This window comes from Haliaeetus albicilla, chromosome 7 (genome assembly GCF_947461875.1).
Source record: "Haliaeetus albicilla chromosome 7, bHalAlb1.1, whole genome shotgun sequence".
In the NCBI taxonomy this organism is placed as follows: Eukaryota; Metazoa; Chordata; class Aves; order Accipitriformes; family Accipitridae; genus Haliaeetus; species Haliaeetus albicilla.
The window spans coordinates 24,671,270-24,690,350 of NC_091489.1; the positions used below are offsets into that span (position 1 = coordinate 24,671,270).

The window sequence follows — 19,081 nt, forward strand, 5'->3', positions numbered from 1 at the left end:
CCACTGGATGGGGGGGGAGTGAGTGAGCGGCTGCGTGGTGCTTATGCTGGCTGGGGTTAAACCACGACAGGACCGCAAGCCCAAAATGTAAGAATGTGAAAAAACAGAAGTGTATTAAATCAACTAGATACTGTAAAAAGAACATACGATGATACAGCTGGGAATAAGCCATGTATTAACTAAGAGGATTAGGAATTAATTTCCCCCTTCCAACAGCTTATGCCTCACTTGTCCGCTATGTACGACCAAATACCTTATCCTGAAAAGCTTTGCTTTCATCCTTAGCATGGTGAAAATAGTGGGCTAAATTTTCAATCCTTGGAATGATTTAAAGCTTTCTGATGGGCAGCTTTCTGCTAGAAAATGCTGATTGCACAAAATCTAAAAGCTTCAAGGAAAAATATTCTCTTCCTAGAAATTTGTTGACAGAATATAATCAAAACACATTATCCTGTTGACTACTGAAATACACCAGAACAGGACATTAAAAAACTGATGTCAAACAGTGGAATAAAGCGAAGCAATACTGAAACAAAAACCCTAAAGTGTATGTTTTATTTCAAACACTTTGATAGGTTCTTTTAGAAACTGTAATACAGACTTTTCAGAATTTTTGTTTCATGGAAAGTTTAAATTCTTGCAGGGAAAAAAAAATTGAATATGTCAGATCAATTTTTAGTCTAGTAATGTAATTCATATGTTTTTTGGAATGTGCACTTTGAATTATAACAGCATTGTAGCTACAGCTACATCAGATTTTTAATCTTTTTGCAAACAAATTTGTTACATGAATAAATACAAGCATAGAATTAGCAAGTAAAGATTAGTTAAGGAATGCTAGCAAGAAATAATGAATTTTAAAAAGAAATATGAAAAGGGGGATCATTAAGTACAAAAAAGAAGCCAGCTGTGTTAAACCTGCTCAAGGTGAAACACTCTACCTCTGCTCCACTGGAGCAGAGCTGTCAATGGTGTAGAGAGCAGCACAGAGCACGAGAACAAGTTAGCAATTGAAGGGCACGTATTTTGGAGCTCTAATTGACATGAGGTGAGAAATACAGGAAGTACAGTAAGAATTTATAGAAAGTAAAATAACGACATTAATGAAAACAACAAGCTTGAGTATATGGGATATAAAACCGTATGTAGGATGGGCCAAAAATATTCAAGTTGCAATATTCAGCCACTACAAAAAAAAAAAAAAAATCTATTTTAACTGTCTACATCATCTCCTGTATGTTTACAGAATCTCTGTATTCTGTCTGATTCATCAGCAAAAACTAAACACTTTTCTCACAAGTCTGATACTGTCAAGAACATGCAGACAGAAGGGATTAGAGACTACAGCAACCCACAAACTGAGTTAAAATTGTTACCGTCTACGAGGATTTCCAAGCAGTTCTTCCTAGTAAAACTGAAATACTATTTACAGTAGCCAGATTACTTCAAGAGGATACAGTGACTGAATAGTAACTTGCAGGTACCACCTTCTAATTTATATCAAGTATTTAAGTTGTATCTTCATAGCACTACTTACTTGTAAGCTATCCACAGTCCCCAAATACGTTCTTGTGAACTGGAAACATTTAATGTACTGAGACTTCTCTTTGTTTCTAAGTATCAGTAATTTGAATGTTATCAACCCAATGAAATGCTTCATTACAGTAAGTCATTAAACCAAGCATTCTGAGTCAGAAAATACAGAATACATTTTTGTTTGCAGCCTTTCTTCATACAAGTTAAGGCGTGCATTATGATAATCTTTGAATTATATGTAGTACATACTACTTTTTCAAGAGTCTTGCCTCGTTCAGTGCCCAGGGTGGATGCACAGGAAGGGGAGAATAAGGCTGAAGAGATAGTCTTAATTTGGGGTGCACCAGAAACTAAGTAATTAATATTCATAGATTTGAAAACCTGGAGTTACTGTTCTGATCATCTGCTCTGGGATCACCTAGGCCAGTGTCCACAGTAACAAAGACCACAGAACTTTCTCCACAACCCAAATCAAACAGAGGTAGAGATTATTTATATGTGGTTTACATGTGGAAGTCTTCCACAGCAGAGCTAAAATTTCGAGAGATCCCAGATCCAGCAGTGCTTTATATAAATCGTTTCAGTACCCTTACGGTAACACAAAAGGTGTTTCGTTGCTCCCAGCCTGAATTTGTCTAGCTTCTGCTTCAGGCCTTCCGTTCTTTGTATGTCTTTGGTAGATTAAAGAGCTCTCTGCTATGACAAATCCTCCCGCGTAGGCGCTTACACGCCATAATCGAACCACCTCTTCTTCCCCCGTCCTCTGCTGAGCCGAACGGGGTGAAGACCTCAGTTCGGTACGGCGAGGCGGGCTGCCCAGACCTGCAGTCCTTCCCCTTGCTCCTCCTTGAACTCTACCCCGCTGAGCCGCCTTTGAAAGAGCCCGCAGGCACCGTGCAGGTCTCAGCCGTGCCACACGCCGGGATGGGACCGCCTCCCTACTCCCGCGGGGCGCTTCCACCCTCGCACGTCCCAGCCAGCGCTCTCCCGCACAGCGCAGGGTGCCCGGGCCGCCGGCCCACACGCCCGCCCACCCCAAGCGCTAACACCCCCCGGCGCCTTGCCTTCCTCCCCGCCGCCCCCGGCCCGGGCCCTTGGCGTCCCTGTCCCGCTCTCAGGGGAGAGGCGCGTCCGCCTCAGAAGAAAGCCGAGACGGCTGCCGGCCTCCCCGGGCCTCCGCCTCGTCCCGAGGCGCGGTCGTGGCGGGACGGCCGCCCCAGGGCACCCCCCGCCGAAGCCGGGCCCCTACAGGGAGCCCGCAGGGCCCGACCCCAGCCCTCTTATCCCGCGCGGGCCCGCCGTACCGCCGCCCGGCCTGTCACGGTGGCCCCGCCGCAGGCCAGAGATGAGCGGAGCGGAGCGGAGCGGAGGGACACGGGCGGCCGGCGGGCGCCCCGACGGCACCAGGCGGGGAGTCCCCCCGCTCTTCCCCTCACGGAGATGCGGCGGGAACGCGGCCGCGCCGCCCTCGGCCCCGCGGTGACTCAGCGGCCGCCGCCGCCGCCCGGCTCCCCGCGGTGGGAGCGCTGCCCCCGCGGAGCGGGCGGCGCGGGGAGCGGGGGGGGGGCGAGGTCGGGCGGCCCCGCGGGAGGGCGCCGGCCCCGCCCTCTGCCCGGGCGGGCCTCTCCGCGGCGGTGTCTCGGCCGCGGCGGTCGGCGCGGGCAGGTGAGCGGCCGAGTGGCGAAGCCGCCGCCGCCTCGAGGGGACGAGGGACGGTGAGGCAGCAGGGAAGAGCCGCTGAGGGAGGAGTCCCCCGGGAGCGTCGCCCTTCTCGTCGAGTGTCCCGCCCGCCCCCGAGGCAGCGGCGGGGAAGGTGACCCGGGAAGATGGTGACCGTGGTGACGAAGCTGGTGCACTACCTGCACCTGAGGTGAGGGCGGGCGGGCGAGCGCGGCGAACCGCCCTGCTCCGTCGCGCCCGCCGCCCCGCTCCCGTCCCGCCGGGCGCTGCCGCGGGGTCCGCGCCGCCCGCCCACGCGTGGGCCGAGGCGGCGGTGGGAGCGGTCGGGAGGGGACACCTGGGCGGCTGCCGCCTGGCGCCTTGCGGTGCGGCGGGGAAAGGCGTGACAGGCGGGGGGGAGGGAGCGCGCCGGCCCCCGCAGCCGGTAGCTGACCCCGCCGGCCGCTGCCGTGCGCGCTCCCGGCGGCTTCGGGCTTCTGCCAGGCGGTCGTGGGAGCGCGTCTCGCAGCACGGCAGGACACCAAGGCGCTTCCGTGGAAAATACCGGTTACTGGTTTAGAGCCTGAAAAGTTGATGTCCCCGCGGTATTCGCGTAGCGTAACGGTGACAGCACGGGTCGGACGAATTGCGTGTGTCTTCTTTTTTTATACGCCTTCTGACAGGATGCATTACTAAGCCATTTTCCACAGTTTCATCTATTCTAATTAGGGTTTAGCGGATAAATACAAATATTTTGGCATTGAGTGGCGAGAAAGCAAAAAAAAAAAGTGCAGTCCTGGGGACGTTCCGCTTGCATTTTGTTGAATCACAATTTTTCTCCTGTACATGAACACTTAATGTGCATCAAAAGACTTGATCGAAAACATAAAGAAAATGTATCAAGAGGGAGCATCCATTGAGCCAGAAATTTAATTTGTGAAAGCAGTGATGGGTTTGTGCAGCATTTTCACATGAGGCGTGCCAGCTCTGGGAACTGATTTCATTAGATAAATTTTTGCAAGTTAGCCATAGGAATGAGTGGAAAAAAGGGCAATCGATTGTACTGTAAGTTTTTATTGGTATGCTTTAAGACTTGGTTCTTAGGATGTCTGCAGTCTGTAGATTTTTTTTTAACAATTACTAAAATAATAATACTTCGTCATGAATTACATGAGAGAAGCATGTAATGTCACCAGTTTTTAACCTGCACTTTCCAATAGGATGTTTTAACTGCTAAACCTGTTTAACCTATTCTGCAAGCCTAACCAAAATCACAGCGCTAATTTTATAAATTTGTGTGGTTTGTACGCTGCCATTCCTGTGCTGAGCAGATAGAGAAGGAAGTCAAGAAGAAAAAATCCCTGCCAATTCCTCACGCCTGCTTCTCTTCTCTTGTCCCCCTCTGAACAGTGGTTATTTGTTTAGCAGCATATTACGGCTGGTTTTGAACCAGAGCTTCATGGCTCTATTTGCGTTATAAACATCAGACACAAAAAATCTCAGCCTCAAAGACTTTATAATATAAAGGGCATTAGGAAACAGCGAATAATGCAGACAGATGGGGGAATGCAGCAAAGCGATAAAGTTACGTTCTTAAACCAGCGGCAGCATGTTCACTGTCAAGTGTTTTTTAGGTATCAAGAGAAAAGATGCAAAGAGGCTAACAAGTTTCCTAAACTTAAAGGAAGCTCTTCTCATGCTGGATGAGCATCAAGGTATTAAGAAAGTGTGATGAGCATATCTGAAAATTTAATAAATGCATGGCCAGTGGCCTCGTTGGAGGCAGAATTTGATTATTTTTAGTACTGAGTGAAAGAAATCAATAAAATTAGGGAAGATGTTACAAAGTCCAGCAGTTTGCTTTTATAGGAGAAGTAGAGCTATTGGAGATATGGCTGCAAAGGGACTCAGTAAATGCAACAGGCAAAGAACTGAATATTATTAGTCCTGAATGAATGTGAGTTAGGATAAGCTTCCATTTGTCAAAGCTAAATAAGAGGATAGATACCTCACTGACTATTGCTGGAGTGGTAAATAGTGGCAGTATCTGACAGGACATAAATGAGCAAGGGGCGTTCCCTGGAACCAGTACACATCAGTGAGATAGCGTGTATTTGCACGCAGAACAGATAGGGAAGGGCACTCGGTCATCTTTAGTGAGTCTGCAGGCTTAAAGTGCAGCTTGATTTTAGCAAAATCACATAATACTTTTGTCCATCCGCATTCACAAAATCATGACAGATAGGTGATGTGTATTTCAATCCATGCCAGTCAGGCATGATCAGCTGCTATTGGGCATTACCATCTGCTTATTCTGTGCCTCCATTAGCAAATAACCAGCAATGTAACAACAAACCCAGAAAACAGTAAGGTAGAAAAAAGAGTGCATACATATGGTATTATCTGACATGTTCTTGAAATACAATTATTTCTGATTAAACCATTTTAATAGGTTTCTGGCTAGCCATGCAATAATATTTTTTTCTATACGTGAGGATGGAAATAGTTAAAAACCAATTAACAGCAAGGAAACTGAAAAACAAGCTGTTCGACTGACTTAAGAATAGTTAGGTGGCTGGTGTGCTGGGAAAAATGCTTATCATCAGCATTGTCCCTTTTTCTCCCCCGAGTGCAGCACACACAGCAGTGCTAAGGGTCAGTTGTCATGTTCGTATTCCATGGTCCATGAATTGGATTTTAAGGTTCTGCCATAGCTAAGTGAATAAATATTATACTAATATGTCATAAGAAAGAGATACTTGAATGTGAAAAACTGTACTTAATAAATTCGTAAGAATACAGTTTGTGACAAGATTAGACTATGCCAGTAAAATAGTACACCGCGCAGACCAAACAATTACTATAATCAGATCCTTAGAGAATCATAATTATGCCCTTAATTGAGTACTTACTGAGAAACAGATAATTAATTCAAATCACTGTAGGACTTGCACAGTTAGCAGAAATGTGGACATCATAGGAATCTGTCTTACCTTTGAATGTGACACCTTGAAAAACGTAGGATCCCGAAGGAATAATATTACAACCTTGGGTGTTATACAACTGTTCTACAAAATGCTCTTTCTGAAAATCAGAAGTAAATACATTGAAATAGAGTACTTACACTGGCTAGAAGAAATTGTGTAGCAGTACTTGGTTTCTTACACTTACCTCGACTAATTGGCCCTTATACAGGATGGTTCTGTATCCATTTAAGTCCCATTCAGCTCAGTCATAAACTTCTGATTAGTTTCAGTCAGACAAAAGCAGGCTCACTGAATGGGAATGGATCAGCCAAGAAAATAATTGTAAAAACACTAAATTACATTCTCAGCAAGGCGAGATGTTTTCATATAAATATACTGTATGTAATTATCTCTACGTACAGATTGCGCACCAAGTGAAAGGCAAGCAGCATACAAAAAATGAGATGAGCAGTGATTCTTGAGAACAACAGACAAAGGAGACAGCGGCAGATAGAACAGCTCCCAAAGACAACAGCAGGCAACGCAAGCAAACTAAAGACAAAGATGTAGACTTATGAATGTAAGACATTCATGAAGGGAGTGAACATTCAATGCTACCAAGGACATTTCCACAGTAAATTGTATAGCAGAAATTCAAACTGAAGCATGTCTGTGGTAGTTCCTCATTTTAGGAGATGAAAATGATTAAGCTACATAGGTGGAAAAGAGCAGTCCCAGGCCTGAAGTGCTTTTTTGGAAGTTCAATATTTGTTATGAATTAATTATCTGGTTTTATAACCTGCCTCTGAAAGTGGTCACATGAAATGCAACACGATTGTTAATTGAAGCAGCAACTAATAAGACTATTTTGGAGTAGTCATGAGATGCCTGCTTTTATATGTGAATTTTTTATATCTTTAAAAAGTTGGCCAGCAAATTAAAAATCTTCTGCTAATACTGTCAGTCACATCTTCCTTCATCCCTCTGATTCCAACATCTTTACACTCACCAAGAGGTCTCGGGTTGTGCAGGCTTTGGTATGAGCATGGACTTAAGGATCTGCTTCTTAAAAATCCATGATCTGGGTCTGCATGGTTCAGGATGTGGCTGATGGACTGAATCCTACGTGAGGAATGTTTCTAGCTGGCCTGGCACATTCCTCTGAAAGGAGCCTGGGACCAAGAAGTTTGGACAAGACATTGTACTGCTGCTCCAATGCCTCAGCATGTGGCTCTGCATGGTTAGCTTGAGGAAGGACCAGAGAGGAGAAAGAGGATGAGGAAGCAGAGGAAGGAGCATAAATTCCTCCTGCTTAGAGGTCCAGCAGAGGTTGAAGCTGCTGATGTCGCTGTTACAAAAAACGCACAGTCTGGACCTCTTGGTTCAGCATACCTGGCTACCATACTTGGGACAAAGTGTTTCCCTGTGAAACTTCTTTTTCAGAAGTTTCATGTCCATCTTAGAGCACCCCAGGGAACTCTCATGACTCCCAAGTCCAGCTGGGTGTCCTTGCCTCCACTCTTCTGGGGGCTTGGTTCTAGCGTGGCCATCTCTGATGGACAGGTAAAGAATACAGGGTTCTGCCACGTGCTGCAGGTGAGGTTATACAACACAGGTATTATTTTATGGCTCCTTATGCTCTTGCACTAGCATACAAATGGTCTGCATGGACCACTGGCTGGTCTTTGCTTCTTAACAACCACTCCTTCCCCCTCAAAGCCATAGGTATACTTGTACATAATTATGTTTCATTTGTAAAACAATTAACATATTGGCACATGTAGACCTGAAGTGATGTTGTTGACTTCTGAAGTTCTTGAGTTCATTTTCTTTTAGAAGCTTAATGTATCTTTAACAAAAGATTTTTTTATATTTAATGTAGCTACTGTCTGTTGCTTCTTCTACCGTAGTGTAGGAACATAGCACAGGAGGATGCCAGGTTGGAAAGAACTCCTAGCTCACTGAGTGCTACCTTGCAGCTTATAAAAAAGCTACCATCTCTAATCCATTTCATAAACATACTGAGCTTTTTTAAAGATTAGGTTGTTTGTCCTTCTTGATGGGCGTGCTGGAACTTTGCTCCTCTTGATATTTAGAAATGGATTTCTAATTTTCAACCTACAGTTGCCAATGGGAAGTTTCTACACATTTCTTTTGTATCGACATTGTCTATTAACTTAAATGGATTTTCCCACCCAAGATATATCTATGTTTATGAGTACTTGCAAACAGCAATTTTATTGTTGCCTCTTAGTTGCTCATGCTGAGTAGATTCTGCTCTTTCCCATGTGATTGTCCACATTTGAATATGTCTTTCTTGATTATGAGTGATCAGAAGTGACACTATAATTTTAAGTAATGTCTGATCAATGTCTGTAATGATATTAAAACTCTGCTGTCTAGCCTGATATAGCTAGACATACATAGGACTGCATATGCCTTTTTTATTTCTGTACTACACTGTGTCTGATGGTTGCCTTATGACCAATTAATATCTGTCATTTCAAACTGATGAGTCCCCTGGCTTCTAGCATAAAATCTAGTTATTAGGTCTATTAAATACATGCACTTGTGTCTCATTTTTATTTTTCCAGTCCTTTTATTCATCCATTTTTCCTGTATAATATCCTGGACTTTCTCTAAATTGATAACCTTAATTTCATTCTATCAGTAAATTTCACATTTTTCTTTCTGTGCCAAAGTTATGAATGAAAATATTAAATAATAAGATCATTAGTAAGAGGAAACCTTGAGAAATTTTAATAGGAAGACTACCTTTTCCCCAATTCATCAGTTTGTTTTTCAGTGTAATGTATTGCTGTCTCTTTTCAGCTAAGCCTTTCCCCAGTTTACACACTTGCATTGTTCCCAATCGTGTTTGCGTAATTGTGTACATAGTTATGTTCCTTATGTGGTACAGTATCAAATGCAATACTGAAGGCCATATAGGTTAGATCTGCTGCAGCCCCCCATCTTTCATACAACAAGTTGTTTTATTACCAAAATCTGTGTTTACCTTGGTAAAGCCATGTTGTATTTTATCCCAGGTTTCCATTTACCTCTGTGTCTCAAAATATGCTTTCCTCTGAAGTCCTTAAAAAGACTTGCACACTATCGAGCTCAGAGTAACAGGTGTAAAGTTGCCAGTTTTTCTGGTTTTCTCTTTCTGAATTGTATTTCTTATGTTGACCTTCTCTGGTAATGTGGCATCACTTGAGCTGATAGATTTATTTAATTACTTACTGTTGAATTCACAGGTGAATTGTTTCAATATTTGGGGCAGGAGATTATCTATTCTGCCTGGCTTAATTTTACTGAACCTTAAAAACTTTGCTTCTATCTGGAATGCGATTTAGTGTTGTACACACATTTTCAGTAGTTGTCTGGCTTTTGCTGTCATTCTCCTTACAGAAGATCAAGTGAGAAAGTTTTGGGGTGGCCATGCCAACATTATCTTTGATCTCAACTCCATTCTTACTGTGTAGCAACCTCACTGGAATTTCATTTTTCTTTTTCTCTCTACTGTCAAAGAATAGTATACATTTATTTTAATTTATATTGCTAGGTCTCAGGACCTGTCAACTGTCAGGACTCATCTTGACTTTTGGCAATTCTCATTTTATCTCTACACTTTTTGACCTCTAAGATAGAGCTTATGTTCTGTTGTCCCTCCCCCTCAATCCTTTCCTGTAGTTTTTTTGCTCATAGCTTATACAGTGTTCAGAAAAATCCATTTATTTTTTCAACAAAAGATACTGCACACTTGTCAATTATCTTTATGGATCTGCCAACTCTTTTGCTTCAGAGGATACTGAACATCCAAGAAGCCCATGGCGAGGCTGTAGAACAGAAAACTCAAGGTCTTAGACTTGGGGATCATCTATGTGTAAGCCTGAACTCTTATTTTTGTTTAAAAGTGACATAGGATGAAAAAAGGCATGCACTCTGCAAAATGCTAGTAAAGACATACTATTTCAAGTAGTCAGTTCAGCTCATTTTGACTAAATAGGATTCCTGAATGATTGTGTATCAGCTCTGCAAAGATGTTACCTTCTTCCATCAGCACATTTGGCTCGAAAAGAGGATATTTGTTCATTGCTGCTTTGAAACAGCTTAAACCACTTTCTGACGAATCTATGATAAATGACAAAAAAATTCTCAAAGTGAATTAAGAGTGCAGCATCCAGCAGTTTTCACTCAATTAAACATGACTGGCGTTTTGGCTAAAGATGGTCATCACTGATGTTTTGTTAGTATTTCATTTCTCACCATTCTGCTCCAAGTGATACCTCCCGGAAACCACACAAAGCAGGAGGATTGTCAGAGCCCAGGAAACATAACATGGAGCATTCACCATTTTAGGTTTTCACCAGGCTTGCCAGGTGCAATAGAAAGGGTAAGAGACACTCGTACTGTTTGGAGGTGGAGGGTGACGCTTGCCACCAAGGAGAAGGCTGGCTGGCAGACGTTTCTCAGACTGCATCCTCTCTTTCTGATACTGTCAAGCCAGATGCAGCCCCAGCTGGGTGGCCCATGTGGTGGCTTTTCCAACATTGGAAAGGAGATGGCTGCATTAGCTGTGTAGTCATTTCCCTCGTTCTGTTAAGGAATATAATGATAATAACTCTGCGGCATACACATACACCTTCATTCCTTCACTCTTACTGCTCAGATGCTCATTTCCTCCAGTCCTTCCTGATGTATCCTCTCAGCAAAACTGACTGCAATAAGTAATTGGAAAGCCTAATATTCCCATTTATTTTTTTGCCGCAAGAGTGGTCAGTAGAATCATTGGATACTTGATTCCTATCATGCAAGAAGTCTTTCTCAGCCTCATTCCTCCTTCGTACTTTCAAAACCACCTTCGTAGTCTCTGGCCAAAAAAAGAAGCCAGTGTGGCCATCACAGTCCATCAGCTTGGAGGGAAGGGCAACATCACTTGAATAATTTTTTTCTCTGCAGCACAAAGATCAAAATGAGAAACAGTGCTGCATAAAGTAAGCTTTGAGAGATCAGAGATTTAAAGCAGGAGCTTGAAGGACGGCGAAAATTATTAGAAAATCCACTCAAGAAAATAATGCAGGCAAGCACATTTTATTTACTAGAAGCCAGCAACCCAGAACAGCCATCAGCCACTATGTGTCCCACTGAGCCGTGGGAATTTGAATAGTTATTAGATGGAGTAATTAGAAACTGAGCAATTTTGTGGAATTACTGATACGTAAGTCAAGCAATTTTATGGCAAGAAGTTGGTGATGTTGTAAAAAAAGGGTATATAGTTGCAGTTGTAAAAAATATACTTCCCAGTGAGTGTAGTAACAAATAGTGAGAGAAAAGAAATGCATGCTAATTAAAAATGTCCACCCAGGCCTAAACACAGAATACAAGAAAAAAACAAGTGGCAAGAATGACATTTGGAGGCAAGCTCAACATAAAGATGTCCGGCAAAAATGAAGTAGTCATAGGCATTCAATAAATTTAGCAGTTTTAAGAACAGAAGCCCTCATGCTTCCTGTCCTCCCAAAAATAAGGTTAAAGTCGAGGCAGATATTATTTATGGAGTTAAAAATGCTGTTTGTTTCCTTATGGCCAGTCAAGCTTGGACAAAGATAATTTTTCTTATTTTGTTTGATTCTGTTTTGTTTAATACTGTTTTCAAAGTTGGAATGTCTGTAGGTGGTGGGGGTGGCAGATCTCCTCATGCTCTGGGCCCGGTCATGCACTGACATCACGGACTTTACCATAATTCCCAAGGCAAAACCAAATGGCCTAGGGATTTACACAAAGTAATGAGAGCCAGACCTACTTACCCTTGCTTACACGTGTCTTTTCATTCATTCCCTTTCTGCAGAATTGACATTTCCTCTAGCAGAAATGTGAGGACAGTGCCTCCCCCTCTTCACAGGTGCAAACCAACCCCTATAGTCAATTCTATAATGCTGTCTAATTATTTAGTTTTTCTCCAAACCCCAGATTTCTGGAGATGGCTTATATGTGATTGAATCTGAATGTCAGAACCTGCAAGTAAATATTAAAGAAGCTGGGGACATATCCTCAGCATTGTCTGTCTGTAATTTGCACTGCAGCTGTACAGAGCAACTCAGTGAAGGAGATGGATGCAGAAATGCTGAATCCAAGAACTGTAGTAATAGCTGGGTGGTTGGCACTGCATCAGATACTTAACTTGCAAAGGCAGGAGTCCAAAAAGCTCAGAAATTTCAGTAAAAGCTTAATTTTATCATGTAAGCAAGGAACATCTAGATAAAAATATTGTTCCTTTTTCTTTCAAGTTGAACAGTCAGATAGATTTTACTTTGATGATAAGAAGTGGTAGTCATACTCTAAACAAATACTAATGGCTAAAAATACAGTATAGCTGAATGAATGTGGCAAAAGAAACATTTATGGCAAAATATTAACTTCTGCAAAGGAACTCTGATTACTAGAACAGTGGGGTTTTGGCACAGGAATTAGGAATGCCAGAAATCAACATTCAACTGGGTGTGTGTGAGTGTCAAACATGGAGTTAAAAAAAGACCCCACTCTGTACTCACTATTAAATCAAGCAGAAAACAATAATTTCATTAAATGGTACAACTGACAGAGGAACTGCAGAATCAGAACTTTGATTCCTGCCAAGTATTTTGCCACATAAAATTAGTAGGAGGAGTGGTTTTATAGTCCTTGGTTATCAGAAACCCACCATTTACTAATGCGTTTATAGGAAGTTATTGACGTTATTTGAAATACACTATGAAACTCCTATGTACAATTTATTATGATGGACCTAATATGAAAAAAACCTCAAGTATCTATGGAAAGTTGTGCTAAGTGAGTTCATTAGATCCAGTTAAAATTTGTAGTGGGAGACAGTTTTAGCATGCAGGAAAGTGAATTAGTGGTTCAATTCACACTTTGCAAAAGTGTCACATCGAACTAGTTAAATGGCTGGGACGATCACTCACCTGAAAGGGAATTGCTTCAGTTGAGAAGATCACTCACCTGAAAGGGAATTGCTTCAGTTGATAATCGGGATCCTTGCTGGAAGATTACACTTATTCAAATGAGAACAAGGAAAGGTGACACTCAGCCATCATAAGAGTGTAGTACTTCAATACTTCAATAATACTTCTGTAATACTTTTGTTTGGACACAAAAGTGAACAAAGATTCTAAGTACAAGTAGTATTCAGTGGATAGAAGGCTAGACCACCTCTAAATAAGAACCATAAACCAAATTAATGCTGTTACAGTAGCATATATTATGTCCTCTGTGTCTTGGACCTGCTGGATCAATTTTTATTCTGAATGCTGTTATTTGATACACATTTAACGGCAGTTAAGGAATCATAGAAGTCCAGCAATCTTTAGTGTTTCTGATTGCTGTGAATAAGAAATTAACTGTCTAAAGAGAAAGTAATGTGTGTTATTTTGTACCTCATGAGCCTTACCCTTTCCTCTGTGAGGAAAGGACTCTGACTGAGCCTGTCATCATAGAGGGGTCATTGACTTCTCTGGGTGGAGGCATCCATTGCAGTCCGAGTTGCTCAGATGTGCAGATGAACGTGCATGTGCAGAAAGACAATTACAGTTGTGATAACATCTGGCAACTAGGAGAGAAATGTTCTTTAGAACCAGTTTTGGTCTGCCTCAGATGATTAAATCGAGTCTTTGCCACAGAGGTGAGCTGTGGGACCTTTGCCCCTGCACATTGCTGGCCTGAGATCACTACAGCGAAGGGTGGGTGTGAGAGGAGAACTGGTCTGCCATGTATCTTTCCTGTAGGAAATTTTAATTCTGTTAAAATAATTTTGGTCCTCTCTACTCATCTCAGTGGAGAAGCATATGGTCCCACATTTGGTGGCCAGCTCTAGCAACAAATTAACATCTTAGATAATGCTACGTTTTGCTGTTATGACAGTAAATGCAATTAGGCCTGGGCATAATGAGACAAAAGATTCCATAGCCAGAGAAAAGCACAGGTTCTCTACGAATTAGAGACACAGTATTGATTTGTAATTATATATATGAGATAGAATGGTTTCTGTCTCCAATAATCCTTAAAGACTACCATCTGCCTCTAGACAAACTTAAGAAGGAAATTTAATTTGGATAAAAATCTGCTGTGGGTAGTTAATTCAGCTAAGGGATCAATTTCTAACAAAATTTAAAGACTGGGTTGTGTGATAATCCTTTGAACTACCTGCAGCAGCAAATTTGTCCTTAGCTTTTGTTCCCCACAGTGGCACTCAGCTTTTTGGTATGTGAAACACCCAGTATGGTCAATAAAAACAAACAAATTAGAAAGAATTTAAAAATTACTGCTATCATAATAGTAACAGTAGTAGTAAAACTCATCAAAATATAGATGATTGATAATAAAGGTACATTAAAATACATCTTTTTTATGTAATAATGATATGAGGTAAGTAGATATTTTTAAGATTCCTTTAAAAATAAGAATTATGAATGCATGCATGTGTACATACATTTGCTACAAATGGGATCAACAAAGACCTTCAGTGTTACGGGCTAAGATAGACATGAAATGAGGGCAGAACAGAAGTGTTTGAGTAAATGCCAGTTTGAAGTGTCTTCTCAGTCTTTCAGGACTGCATTTCTCCTCCTAAGCAAGAGCAGTTTGCATGCAATGAACTCCCTGGTATACCCTGACTCCCCCTGCACTCTGTGTCCTTAGCAATTCCCTTTGAACTCTCTCACTTAGTAGAGTATAAGGTCCATTTCAATTTGATAAAGACGAAATCATGATGACCTGTATATAATAGATTTAAGTGCAATGTGGGGTGTTATGTTTTCTTTCAGGATGTCCTTAGGGCTAATGCAGAGATATGATTTTAAAGTTTGGTCTTCATGTTGCTATCCATTTAATGGTTTACATCAGATTTATAAATCCTTCATCACATTTTTGCTAAAGGAAACATTACTTCATCTATTACACTGCTAACAACAGCATATAGTTTTCTTAGGTAAGTCAGAAGTTCAGGCCAGTGTCAGAGGTTAGCTACATTAGTCATTTGTGATGAAAGAAAAGCCTCTATTAATGCTTATGCACTAGGATTAAGATGACTTGAATGCTGTAATCCTTCCTGTTTGACTGTTGGCATCATGCTGCCATGTGACAACAGCTGTTTCCTCCTTAATGTAATGGAAAAAAATGGTGGTAGATTGCTTCTTGCACCATTACAAGCTCAGCCTTTCCAATTCATGTTTTAGTAAATATGCATATTTATCACAGTAAAAACCTCTTAAATGTATACATGCATTACATGTAGTATAATCTTGTTTATTTTGGCATCTGCTTTAGTAAGTACCCAAAGTACAAACCAACATTTTTCTGCACCAACGCTTTATTTTTAGTTCTGTAGTTAGGAGTGTGCTATGTGGGACAGCAGGATCCAAAACTTATCATGAGGAAAAAACCAGGCATTTGGGGCACATCAAAAAAATGAGTAAGCATTGCATGTCATGACATTTTGTAATTGCCACTCTTGGCAGAAGGCCAAACATGAAGTCCACAGAGTCTTTTGAATCTACTGGTACTAGAGGATCCTGCCTTGGAACTGGACATGAAGCTGACATCTCTGTATTTCCTGCCAGCTGCTGCTTTCAGGACACAAAATTACATTTGACTCAAGTATTCCCTGAGCTTCAAATTGTTGGCGTACTTACGTGAAGCTTGGAGTTCTGAAACTCATCCCTGAGAATCTGATTTCGACACTGTTGGGTCGTGGTCCCATCATAGGTGCTGGTTTGACTGACAGCTACTGGTATGTTCACATATGTTGGATACATTTGGTATTGGAGATAAAATGCTTGCTAAATGACAAAGTATTCCTTGAAAGCAGAAGACCGGACATTTGTATTTTTTTTTAAATATCTCCTTTTGAGCTGGTGATGCACGGAAGAGTGACCGCTGTTGGTTGTGAAGTGGGAGAATTTAGCCTGAAGATCCTGTCCCTCTTTATAGATATTTTCTGAGTTTAGCTTGGAACACAGTGAAATGCAGACATGGATAGGGAGGAGAAAAAAAGGGTCACGTTGAAAGTCAGGCAGATAATTAATCCTGTACCTTCCAAAAGCAGAAACTCAGAACTAAAGGATCCCATTAAATACTTTATTATAATTTCAGGTGAAGTCCTTTGAACTGAAAGTAGGGACATCAGTATTTACAAGAACAATGAAGGTTATAGAAGGCACCTGGTTTGCACTGTTAGCCAGTACTGTGTGTGTGTGTGTGTGTGCTGTAGAACATCCTAATAATACACAGGAAAGGGGGGAAGGATTATGCGAGTGTCAGTTTGGGAACTATTATGCTCTGATCCAGACAATTATTATAAACAATCCTAATTATTGACAGCAGAAATACTCAAAGCCAGCTCTTAACTTCCAGCAGCAGAACTCCCAACTTCTGCTGGGGAAATGGGCTCATGGTCAAGGTCTCCCAAAAGCCACCTACGCCAGCTCAGTAACTGTTGAGGGAAGTGGAAACAAAACTGCTCTCTGTTGTGCAAACCACGAAATATTCCTAATAGCAGGACAGAAAGGGCGAATGGTCTTACTGTGCTGTGTACTCTTCCTAGCAGATCTGCACTATGAAAAACAGAATTCCTTACTTCATGTTTGAGGATGATGGTTTCACAGGCTGGAACACACCATGGACTGGCTGCAGAGAGACTGAACTTCTCACTTGCTTCTAGAATCATTCTCTGGAGTCCATGCAACCACTAATTTGTAATTCAGAGGAACTTTGGACATACTCTTGTATTAGCTAAGAGGCATGCTAAGATTGTTAGCTTAGCAAATCACTGGATTCTGCAGTGTTCTTTTGTATTAGCTGCTTCCAATAATGAGACTTTGCACGCAAATACAAATAGTTGGCCCAAAATAAAAATATTGCAAGCCCTAATAGATAGAATTAAATATTGCAGGTATTTTTATGACCCTGCAGAATGTATGAATAGTGATCAAATGTTTAGGGATAAAATGGAAGGAAACAAAATATGGAATACTCTGCTTATATTAAAGGCCTGCTGTGTAAACTGTATTTAATACCATCTTTAAACAGATGAGTTCTTGTGAGTATTCTCAAGGGGGTTTCTTTTGTTTGCATGATCTACCTTGGTTTAGTCTGAAGTAAATACAGCTTATTTAAAATGTATTCTTAGGTTTCAGGCCTAGTGCCTCAAACATAACACCAAAACCAAACGATCAGCGGGACAGTCTGTGGGCATCAGTATGAGCTGGATTATGAGCTCTGGGGACGCACGTGAATGTAATTTTTTGAAGAACATAGGAGCTGATAATATATACTGACATTTTATAGTGAGAACAGATCTTTTTTTAGAAAGTCTTCAATCCAGAGGTATTCTTAATATTTGTACTTTTTGCTATAGCAAAATGTATTTGACAGTTGTAATTCTTTAACTCAAAATACCACTCAGAAATTTGGAGTGATGCAGAGGATGTCTTTCTGTTTGTCCATTGACATTTTTGATATTTACATTTCCAATCAGGGCATAAACACAACAGTTTCGCCTGACTAAAATACACCATTAAAATTTAAATACATGTTTATTTTGCTAATACATAATTCACTGAATTAAGATAACATTGAACATCCACTGTGAGCTAAAAACTTGGCTTGCAATTTAGAAAGGGGCCTGTGTTCTGCAGATAAGTACACTGTCAGTGTTATTCTGCGTTTAAATGTTTCAGCTACAGGGTTTAGAACTGAAGAATTGCTTCATTTCTGCAAAGCAGGAGCAGGCCAAGCTGTGCATCACAAGATCCAGGTTTAGGACTGAGTTCCCGAGAGTTATTTGTGACCATGGCACATTAAATGTGATCCAGATTTGCTCAAATGGTGATGCTTTTAAATCTAATCAGAAAATTGTTTCCTCAGAAAGTTCAAGAAATTAAATCATAAAGTTAACAGGATGTGTTACTTTTAAAAAAAATTATTTTTTTTCAATAATGCAATATAATAAAAGATTTTTGCTACTGTCCTATATACTGAATCATAATTTGTATTTTTTGTCATTCATACACATTGACACTACTTTCATTGTTGCAAAGAACCAGAATTATTTTAAATTATGCCCTATTTGAAGGTAAAAGTAGCTCTACTGGAATGGACCAAAAGTCCATCTATCTGGTATCTTACACGTGTTTAAAAGATGCCCATATAAGAGTTTTAAAGCAGGGCTGACATTCCCAATGCTTTTGCCAGCTTGCAGCCATATGCTGCCAGGCAATTCCTGAGCCAGATATTCTTTTTATGTATTTAGTAAGAGTCCATGGATTTATTTTCTGTGAACATGTCTGGTCTTGCCGAGAACCTGTGTAAGCTTTTAGCTTCGCCAGCATCCTGTGGCAAGCAATTCTGCTGCATAAATCGTTTTTTTCATTGTAGTTATAGTTGATTCCCCTTAGTACTGGTACTGGAAGAGACAGCGAATGATCCATTGATAGAACTCTTTTTTTTTCCCCTTTGAGGTTTGTATCTTACTAATTTAGGTCCCTCTCTTCACCTGCAGACCACCTTGTCTGCCCTCTTTGGGTTTTTTGTGTGTTGTTTTTTTTTTTTAATTGATCCTATAGTTATAGTAGACGGCAGTAAAATTGCTAGGATTACTTGTATGAGCAAGGTATACCCAACTAAGCCCTACATTAGAAATGGTATTTAATATAGTTTAAATCTGAATATTGTTTAAACGTAAATGCAGTTTCCATTGTATTTTGTTTGGATGTTGGGGGCAATCAGCCTCTTAACAGAAAACCTGATCTGACTGTAAGTTTAGGCCAATACTTATTTTGTTAATAACGCGCATTGTTTACTTCGGTAAGAGTATGTTATGCTGAAAGAGTTTGCTGTGTACTTTTATGGCTTAAAAGACTTTC

General features: G+C 41.1%; 1 protein-coding gene and 1 long non-coding RNA gene across 3 annotated transcripts in view; one reads left to right on the forward strand and one right to left on the reverse strand.

Moving 5' to 3' along the window:
* Window positions 1–3,065, reverse strand: part of LOC138686101 (uncharacterized) — a 7,951-nt gene extending 4,886 nt beyond the window's left edge. Inside the window, exon 1 of the long non-coding RNA XR_011325429.1 lies at window positions 74–3,065. This is a non-coding gene — a long non-coding RNA (uncharacterized lncRNA). The remainder of the gene's footprint in view (window positions 1–73) is intronic.
* A 93-nt stretch (window positions 3,066–3,158) lies between these two features.
* ARHGAP18 (Rho GTPase activating protein 18) overlaps window positions 3,159–19,081 on the forward strand; it is a 95,677-nt gene continuing 79,754 nt past the window's right edge. For both annotated transcript variants that reach the window (XM_069787383.1, XM_069787382.1), the window contains exon 1: window positions 3,159–3,406. Coding sequence is in view for 1 of the 2 variants with exons in the window: in XM_069787382.1 (XP_069643483.1) it covers window positions 3,363–3,406 (44 nt within the window). In the remaining variant the exon portion in view is untranslated. The remainder of the gene's footprint in view (window positions 3,407–19,081) is intronic.